General features: G+C 35.5%; 1 protein-coding gene across 1 annotated transcript; it reads right to left on the bottom strand.

Annotated features, from left to right (window-relative positions):
- Positions 1 to 544: 544 nt before the first annotated feature.
- Positions 545 to 10554, bottom strand: LOC120627520 (myosin-11-like). The gene is made up of 9 exons (XM_039895524.1): positions 10404 to 10554; positions 9674 to 9825; positions 9113 to 9376; positions 8853 to 8945; positions 7959 to 8171; positions 7232 to 7401; positions 6061 to 6234; positions 3292 to 3454; positions 545 to 1663 (listed from the first exon to the last, which is right to left on the bottom strand). Exons 1-9 carry the CDS (start codon positions 10411 to 10413, stop codon positions 1577 to 1579), a joined length of 1326 nt encoding a protein of 441 aa, XP_039751458.1. The 5' UTR covers positions 10414 to 10554; the 3' UTR covers positions 545 to 1576.
- Between the last annotated feature and the right edge of the window lie 197 nt (positions 10555 to 10751).

The following is a 10751-nucleotide window of genomic DNA, read 5'->3' as shown; positions in this document are numbered from 1 at the left end:
AATCCCAGTGCCTCTAACTTTTCTGAGTTATGTGCGCTTTAAATAATTAAAATATCACTTGTTTCAACGGTGAAGGAAAACATCGTGAGGAAACCTGCATGCCTGAGGGTTCTACATAATGCTCTCAAAGGCGTGTGAAGTCCACCAATCTGCACTGGGCTAGCGTGGTGGACTATGGCCTTAACCCCTTCTCATTGTGGGAGGAGCCCGTGCTCTGTACTGGGCCGGTAATGGACATTGATATGACAATGATGTTGAATCTTATTGTTGTAATCGTTAAACTGAAACGATTGAACATATTTTAAATAATTGATAGAAGCAAGCGTTAATTTGCCGAATTCCATGATATATTATGAAATTTAAGAGTAACTCAGGAGAATCTGTAAGGTGTAATTTATAAAACAGGCTAGATGGCGACATGTCGATATATAATTTAAAAATATATATGTATAATGTTCACAACTCAAACACACAAATCAAATATTTCTACTAAGTATACTTAAATAGTAGGTGTACTATTATTATAATTAAAACCAAAAAAACATGAGTATATGGTATATTTTAATACGATTATTTCTAATTTAAACTCTCTCTGTTTCTGAGTTTTAGTTACCTGAAATTGCACTTCTTATTCACTTTACTAGTCCGTCCGTCTATCCGTATATCAGAACTTTGTAACACTCATATTAATAATTAGTGTTTATTTGGTTAATGCACACTAATATTATAAATTCGAAAGCGTTTGTTTACTTGTTACCAATGTACGGTTTAGGTTTCGCGCATCAGCGATAAGTTTGCTGAGCTGACAGCCAACCTCCAGTAGTAGGGAGGCATAAAATAAATAAATGATCAACTACTGATTACAGATCTTGATAAAATTGTATGTACAAGGTTAATAAAAATGCCAGAAAGTGTAGTTCCTATAATTAAATGTAACAACGACTGTGTTCTACGACTTTTCAAATCACGAGTTATGTCTTTCATTAAAAAAAAAAACATAATGTTATGTCTGTAAAGTCACATTACACTGTGCAACCAAATACATGTGCCTGTTGCCAAACTGCTGCGAGCAAGCACGAAGTCGTGGTTCGCGCGCTATTACCGATGTTACATTACAGAGTAGTAACACGTAGAGAAAACCATTTTAATTCAATTTGAAAAAAAAAATTACTTTTTAATTTACATTTCTACTTGAAATGATATTGGTGATATATTTATACCAAGCCATTTCCAACAATATCCCTTAAGTTAATATAATATTTACAAACTAGTTGCCCGCGACTTTGTCTGCGCTCTACCAAATTATTGAATAAAAATCTGTATAGGATCGATATTTAACTGTCTCTTGAATAAAATTATACAATAATATTAAATGTACAGAAATCGCCGTGTTACAGAAATATTTTATAAATAGATTTAAAATTATAATATTCCAATATTAGAAGGTTATAGGGGGCTCTGACAGATGGACAAATGCAATTTCATTCAAGTTAACTCTTAACACCTCTTTCTTTACTGGGTCAGTTAAATAATTTATACAGAAAACACTTAATTTAACACGTAATTATAATAACAATCATCCCTGCCGCTTTCGTAATCTAGCTTCAATTTTCTCCTTAGCGTCTAAAGTCTTCTTCAAGAGAGCTTCATCTATTGACTTCAACTGCAATAAATAGACATAAATTACAAAAAAAACTTTAATCAGACCACGACAATAAATATTACAGGTGTGAAATTGGACCTTATGACATCGATTTATGGCTTATAATCTAAAATATTATTTATTGTATTTCAGATTACCACACTTGTGTTTTTTGATAAGTATCACAATTGAGTTAAGATTACACCTAACTGCAAGTAATGTTGGTATAGCGCAAACATTACTAATTTATTTTTCTAATATAATCTGGGAATTACAATTTGAGTTTTTACACAATTTCTTAAAAAAAATCATCATCATCGTCATATACATATATATAAACCCATTACCGGCCCACTACAGGGCACGGATCTCCTCCCGCAATGAAGAGGGGTTAAGGCCGTAATCCAGCACGCTGGCCCAGGGCGGGTCGGTGTACTATGAGTAAGTAAACATTCAATTGAATCTAATTATTTATAATAATAATCCTCCGATTGGGAGAGGACTTTAGTCCAGCAGGGCTAGCACAGGCCGGAGATAAAAAATATTTTTTTTCCGATTAGATCCCCTGACAGGAGATTAGCGTGTCCACCTGCTAAAGTACGCGAACATGGATAGGAGAAATTTGCTTTCGTTTATTATTACACATATATAATTGGGATATTATTTTCTCTTGTGCGCCAGTGCTCAGAGAGTAGATAAAGCTGTGGAAGATACATTTTTATCCTTTCCCCAGGGATATAATTGTCTAGGGATAAAAGTGGATAGGCCGTTGATGATGATGATTTGTAATAATTGTGAGACTGATAATAATTATAACACGTATTTATTACTTAAAATAATTTATAAAATTCATAGGTAAGTCTTTCATAATCGCGGTCGCATTCATTATATTGCCACAAGTTGCTTGAGCACACTAGTATCGTAATGTATCATTGTGATGCCAATGACGAAAAATTTTATTAATAAATAAATAAAAGAGAATATGGCGGGGAAAGACATGCAACTAAACGATGAAAAATTGTACGAATCCATAGGGATTTTATCTTTGCCCAATGTAAATTCATTCATTTACATTCGTTCGAACGCACAAATTGCAGAGAACATAATGATAAAAATCACTTGGCGGACGAACGACCCTGTGCGTTCTTTAAAACGAACGCACAGATAAAATAGCTGGATGGCTACACATAGGGTGGTCGCTAAGCATAGGTTATCCCGGGGTGCCAAGCGAAAAAGAGGAAGCCACGAAGATGGGTGGATGATATCCATCAAACATTGGGAGCTCGGTGGACTAGAGTCGCTAATAGTCAGTTAGAGGAGGTCTTTGCCGAATTTTATGATCTCATTTTATGATCTGTATTCTGCAATAAAGGCTATTTTATTTATTTACTTTTTTATTGTTTTTTCATATGTTACTAGTGGTAACAAGATACAGGTTACAATGTTTGTAGATAAAGCACGGACAATCGGGGTTCATTTATAAACATGAGAAACTGTTTATTGTTTTTGAATTATTTTTTTACTGTAGTTATCTTTGAGTTTTTTTTGTTACAATAAACTTAAAGCAGTGTGCAAATGTATCAATAAATGAGTACAATTAAGTAAATGCCAAAAGGCCTAAATAAAATGTTAGAAAAAACGATACTTACTCCATTAATAAAATTCTCTTTGATGTTTGACAACTCTTCGAGGCCGACAGCTTTTTCTTTCTCATACTGGGCAGTCAGCTCTTGAAGTTCCATTACTCTTTTTGCGGCTTTTTTGGATTTCTCTGCGCATTTCTTGTCATTATCTTCAGCATCCCGTATATCACTAAAAATAATTGTTCAAGCTATGATTTATGTTAAGTAACCCTTAAACATTTACGTTCAAAGTTAATAATCAAACATGCAGACATGAGGTTTTAAAAGAGCCTATTAACGAAGTAATACTTCTTTAGCGGCGTTAGGAAAAAAAATCATGGGAGTGAAATTATACGATGTAACGAAATGCGCACGCACATGCTTACACTATTATTTATATATTACTAGCTGTTGCTCGCGACTTCGTCTGCGTTTGTTTTTGTCTTTCGAAAGACATGTAGCATTCGATTTAGGTGTAATTCTAAGCACTATATGTATTTAGGATAGCTAAGCCTTAAATGACGGGTTGGCTGACGTCCGCTGAGGAGTTGTGTCCTCTATCTCCAATCATATTGATCAGATCTACACGAAATTTGGGCAAAATTAAACCGACATTATAACCTCTAAAGTACAAAAGTAATTATTTAAATCGGTTATCATTTGACGGTGTTGTGGTTAAAATTGTCAAACACCTTCTACCCCTCTCCCAAAAGAACTCAGCTTAATTTCGAGATAAATAGCATCCTATATTAATTCTAATACCTTCAGAAATATGTGTACAAAGTTTCATGATGATGGGTTTAGTAGATTTTGCGTGAAAGCGTAACAAACAAACTTACATTCACATTTATAATATTAGTAGGGATTATTATTACAATAGGATGTAGGTAGTGGCGAAACAGAGTGAGAGGGGAATACGTCGTCAGCCAGCTCACTTTTTACGACGTTAGCTATAAGGTTTGAAAGTGTACACTTTAAATTGTCAAAGTCTGCGGACTCATTCCTGGTTATTTAATTGATTCGATTGTACAAAAATCTCAAATGTTCAGTGAAACTGTGGGTTGTCCGATAACAAGATAATGTGTTATAGAAAAACTTTCAATTTATTAAATACCTTTTTTCTATTGTAAGTGTCGTTATCTCTACAAACGTAGAATAAGGCGTAAGATAAAAGTTTTGAAAAGATTTTTATCTTGCTACACCAAAGAAATATAACTTCTAACGCGTGTACATAAGTACACACACGTTTTTATTTGAACCTAGAGTTCATTGTTGCGTGGTTGACTGATCCATTGTATCTACTAGGCCTTCCGGACGATAAACTAGTGCCAGAAATTAATAAACTATCTGAATCAATTTCTTCAGAATTAGTAGAGACATCCTTACAGAGTAAGAAACTACACTAATAACTATCAAAATCTGAAGATTCTAGTGTACAATGATTATTAATTTCGGGCCTTACTTTACTGTCTTAATGGCCTAGTGGTCAAATGGCATATATTTCAAGTAGAACTAAATTATAATGTAACGACAACGTCAACGTAATTATTTTGAAACATCAAGTCAATTCTTAGCTTCGGTTCAAATCGGCTCACTCATGTAAGCACTGAGAAAAAGCCGAGTCTGTCTTTTTGTAGCGCCTTTACGAATGGTCCGGAAGCAGTTCCAACCGAGAATAAATCAACAAGGAAACTTTTTCTCTTTACTATAAATATTGGACTTTTTTGGTAAGAAATTCTCAGTACCAGTCCGGATTTATTTATTTAGTATCAAAAATTAAAAATTAAAATAAATAGGACAGAATGAGCACGAGGACAACTTATCTCTAAAGTTATTTCTTCTAGAAGCCCTCGAATGATGGGTAGGTACTTATAGAAATAACTGAAACGAATGTAATACAGATATCAATCAATTATCATATCGATCCATTACTGGCCCACTACAACCCACAGGTCTCCTCCCACAATGAGAAGGGGTTAAAGCCGTAGTCCACCACGCTGGCCCAGTGCTTGATGGACTCCACATACCGAACTGTGCCCCCCGAAAGTGAAGTCGAGCTCGTACCCAGCACTATCACTGCTTCCATTTCTGCCGCTAAGCAGCATACGTGGATGCCGTTTAAGTGTAATTACGGTTACACGAGGCTCCACCATGTCTCCATAAACCTGCAGACAGGGCAACAGTTTGCCCTGTTTGCAGGATGTGTTAGTTGCACGCAGTGGCGTGCATAGAGGGTATGCACAGGGCATGCAGATTATATAAAATGAACAAAACCTCCAGTACAGTAAAAAAACTTAAGGATAGGCATTCTAAGAATTATAAAAAGCCTCAAGTATTTATAACTCTCTCTCTCTCTCTCATCTCTCAGAGATGTCTCTTAAAAAGTTCAAAGTTTGTATTAAACGTAAGCTTATAGAAAAGTCCTATTATAGTATAAAGGACTATGTGATCGATAAAATAGCTTGGGTGTAAATTATTGCTCTAACCAGGTTGCTGTTGTAATAATTTAAAATGACATTGTGAGATGGTGATAACAAAAAAAAACACCCGGCTAAGTTTGTTGTGGGCTTCTTCTTAGACCAGGATGTGTTTGGAACCCTCGTAGCTAGTTAGTTTTAAGTTTACGAATGTGGTTATCGCCATCATGTCACTACCGTGTAATTCTTATGTACGCATCAAAAGTGCCACCTATGGGCTGCTTGACCACTCCACTTTCCATCAGGTGGACTTGTTCAGTCCTCAAATTATGAAACCCAATAACCACCTTGAAGCCTAGCGAGCGCAAAATTCCCTCACCTCTGTGCCTTGGCTCGCTCCTGCTGTCGCCTCAGGCTTACTTCCTGTCGTTTCCTGTTGGCCTCCGCTCTGGCTGTGCTCAGTTCAGCAAACTGAGCCTCCAGCTCACTGAGCTCTGCATCAAGGTCAGCCTGCTCACCCTCTTTGCTCTCCGCATCACCGTTTTCATAGTCCCTACAACATTTTTTTTTTACGACATACACACAACGCCATCTATCCCCAAAATAGCGTAGCTTGTGTTTAATGGGTACTAAGATGACTGATGAATATTTTTATGAATAATAGGTATATATAAATACTTATAATATAGGTACATGTGAACACCCAGACACTGAAAAACATTCATGTTCATTACACAAACCTTTTTCCAGTTGTGAGAATCGAACCCACAGCCTTAGACTCAGAAAGCAGGGTCGCTGTCCACTGCGCCAATCGGCCTTCAAATATTAAAAAAAGTAAAATTGTTAAAAAGAACCTAAAACCTAACCCGTATCTCAGTTGACACCAAAATTAGGTAGACGGTATGGAAAGTTGCCACCACATAACCTGTTATATCCATTTATTATGCATTCTGAAACCTATGTTTAAAACTTGGTTCATTCAAACTTGGTTGGCAGATACAATAACGGAAATCATATTATTGGTTTGACGCTATGCAGGTTTCACTAACTTTTGTCTATTTCGAGTAAATTGATTGTCAATTGAGAGAAAAGAGGAAATCTCTTTTCTCTTATAATTATTATAATATAATAGTAATCTCTTTACCGCCTTTGCGCATCTTATATATATATTTTTTATTGTTTTGTTATTTCTTGTTTTTGCTTTTAATTTGTGTAATAAAGACTTTATCTATTTATCTATCTATTTCTTTAGTTCAGGCATAGCCCATAGTTAAACATTTAAAATTACAAAATTAGAGAAAAAATTAGCAATATACAATATAAAATAAAAAGCAGCCGGTTGGCGCAGTAGGCAGCGACCCGGCTTTTTGCGTCCAAGGCCGTGGGATCGATTCCCACAACTGGTTTTTTTTTTATATTATATTTACCACACCGATCTTTTCGTCATCTGAATGCCTTGAGATGCCTTTTATAAATTGTACAATTTAACTGAAATACATACATAAATAATGAATAGAAAACATGAAATTATGAGAACTAACTCTACTAACCTCAAACTATCAGATAGCTTTATGATCTCGTACAGCAAATTGTTAGCAATATCCAAGTTGGGCTTTATAGACTGCAGGTTCTTCAAACTATTGTCTTTCTGCATCAACGTTGTTCTTAACATATTCAATTTCTCCTCAGCATCCTGAACATTCTGAGCTGCTTGTTCCACCTGGTTCATATAAATATAAGTACATTAACAATACTTCTATAGTAACATTATAAAGATAAAGCGCTCGGAATTATAAGTAGGTAAGTATTTTTAAAGCTACATACAAAATATGATGGGTAGTTTAAAAAAAAATAATAATGATTGTGTTTTAACTAGTAAGATTCATAAAACCAGTTCCAAATATCGCACTTTATCGTTTGAGTAAACTTTACACAGGATGTTCGAGTTATTTATTATTATATTTTTTAGTTTGAAAGAAAAATGTCTCAAGTTTCTCCTAGCACTTCCTAGTAACACTTTCTGGGCATGAAATATATGCCAGTAATACTGGCATATATTTCATGCCAAACAAATACCATGCCCTTAATCAGTTTCTACACGGAACCGTAGCGTTGCTTTGTCAATAAACAAGCCACAGTTGAACATTAACTGAATTTAAAATCTGGCTGGATTATAGTAGATTGTGAAAAACTATCTTATTTCCTAATATTCCCATCCTTTGCTTTGCAATATCGATGGTTTCTATTGTACTACAATAAATACATATTATATCTCACCTGAGCCTTTATATCATCAGCATCGTAGACTCTCAAGGCACGTTTCTTGCTAACTTCAGTAACAAGTGCGTCCCGGTGACTCTTCTTCTGCTCCAGTATTATGTCCAGCTGTCTGAACTCCTTCTGTATCGCTTCAAGTTCCTGCTTGTCTTTGGCAACAGCTTCTTTCTCTTGCTTGAGTTCCTCTTCGTACTGTTTCATTTCTCTGTCTATCTGGAAAGTGTTAGCTTATGTCATATCATTGTTTATTTAAAGTAATACTTTGAAGCATCAGCCTAATTCCACATTATTATCATTGTAAACCTACTTCTAGCGTGAGCAATCTCTCAAAATGAGAAGTAATGAATAATAGTGATTGATAAACTACACATTATGGAGAACTCCAAGGCACACTGTTTTCCTCTTGATTTTAATCTTCTACAATGTCTCCTAATTTCAATAAAGCCAAACTGTTAATTACAGTAGCAAAAGATTATTTTAATACGTAGGCTGTTGCCCGCTTCCTACACCATGTTTTAACGTTTTTTTACTAATCCGGTGGGAAACATTTGTTTTCCTGGAATAAAAAGCAGAAGCTGCCTATGTTACTCTCTGTAGTTCTAACTAGTTCTGCCAAAAATAAAGTTGATTGGTTATTTAGTCAGGATGTTAGGAAAGCAAACAAACACACTTGTAATTAGTTAGGAAGTTAGGAGCATCCCGCGATGTCACAAGGCATCCCGCTTAAGTTTTGCCCAAAACAATGTTCTGTGGATCTCAGTTTGAACAAAGCTGACACATTTGACGCATGTGATTTTCTCTTTGCATCTCACACAGGATTTTCCTCAGTTTAACAAGTGCTTAACTGTAACTCTAGGTAAAACTAGGGGTGTGGTTATACTTGTAGATACTTACATTCTTAAGTCTTCCGGCTCTCTCTGCTTTTTCTGCAAATTGTTTGTTCAGCAGTTCCATAAGATTATTCTTTTTGTCTTTCAATATTTTAACCTGTAAGTTATAAAATAAAACTTACATACTCTTTATAAGAGGCTTAGAGGAGAGGCCTAAGAGCTATTCTGTATTAAAATTGTATGTGGCTGAGTAAATAGAAGCTTGCAGAATGCTCCAGATTTTTCCAGTACATATTTGAAATGAGGGCAGAAAGAGCTTCATACCTTATCAGTCTTGGAGAATATCTCCTCCTCATAAGGTGCAATATGGCTCATGCGTTCCTCTTGAAAGATCATTAAGTTGTACAGCAGCAGTATTATGGAGTTAGAAGTGTTGATATTTGGCTGAATCAACTGTATAATGGTGTTGGTCATTGAATAGTCAGGCATGACCAGAATGAGGTGGTTGACCACTCTAGTTGTATTGATTACTGGTAGTAGGTCCCAGTAGAAGTAGACATTTTCGTTACGCTCTGCTTCAGGTGGTGGCTGCAATAAAATAGATAAAAACATAAATACTTTCCTATTCAGTAGTAGAACTTTTTGTGACAGGGCACATTTGGGAAAGTACTACCAGTCTACTCATTTCAGCCGCTAAAATACAGTGTATTGTCCATCAACCTTAGGTGTTAACATGCTAAACAACATACACCTGTAATTACGGCAGTGACCAGTCTCTTCCAACCAGAACAACAACACAGCATAGTAGTACTTCTCTGGGCAAGCATTTTCACAAAAAGCTCTACTTACTAAAACCTTCTTACTGTCTTGTAGGACAATACTCACTGCAAGGATAGCATCTCGGTCAATACCCAAGCGATCAAACACTTTAAAGAGTGCTCCCATCATAGCATGTGGCTTCTTTAGATCTTCAGCAGTAAGTGTGTAGTCTGGGAAGTTTCCATTCCAGTTTGCTATGACTGTTTCAACTGTGTATGCTGAAAAACAATTCTTATCATGTTAACTGTAGTATACTGAATTATAAATTGATGTAAGTTGCTTGCTACAAAATGTTACCATCAAACATTCATAATCATCATCTGCAGCCTATTAACATCACACTGCTAGGAATAGGCTAAGTTTTAGAGCATAGACTTAGTCCAATTTCGTAACTCCGGGCTGGTACTAAAATTCTTTAATAGAAAATACACAATAGCTTATGTGATTTTGGGCCTAACCCGGGATTCGAACCCAGGACCTCGTGATCCGTAGTTGAACATGCTACCGATGGACCAACGGGGCAGTTCGTGAGTTAAAAGATGAGGCATCTAATTTGTTAAAATTTGATAATAAAACTAGCTTCTATCGCGGCCTGGAATTCTGAAGAAGGTCCTGAGTGGCATAAAAATCGTATCTAAACAAAACTATACAACTAGTAGTCATCTATAATATGGATTAAGTCAATAGATATTTACTAGAAATTCAGATTAACCAATTATTAATGTTCTTCTACAACACCTACACTAAATAAACACTTTTACTACGAATTATTACTGGATAATAAAACTTCTCTTACTTAAAGCCATATCTGAAATGAACCGCTTTCCAGCCTTCCAGGTGTTTTAGAAACAAATATTTGAAAAACGATCTGGTAATACTAATTAAAACACTACGTGTTTTATTTCAAGAAAGTGACAAAAACAAAACAAACACAACTGAAAATGTTCTCAACGGTGAGAATTTCAAAATTTCAAAATGGCAATTGACATTCCATATTTCAATGTTGCCAGACCTGAACCCTCTGTCGTAACCTCGTCGTTACCCTCTCGAAAGTCGTACCCAATGACTATTATTGCTTTATCACAACGGGCCCTCCAGTAGAGATCAGAACATTAGAAATAAATAATTAATTAATTAAATGAAA

This window comes from Pararge aegeria, chromosome 11 (genome assembly GCF_905163445.1).
Source record: "Pararge aegeria chromosome 11, ilParAegt1.1, whole genome shotgun sequence".
In the NCBI taxonomy this organism is placed as follows: domain Eukaryota; kingdom Metazoa; phylum Arthropoda; class Insecta; order Lepidoptera; family Nymphalidae; genus Pararge; species Pararge aegeria.
Note: the sequence above shows the minus strand (reverse complement) of the source record. Positions and strands in the feature narration are given on the sequence as shown.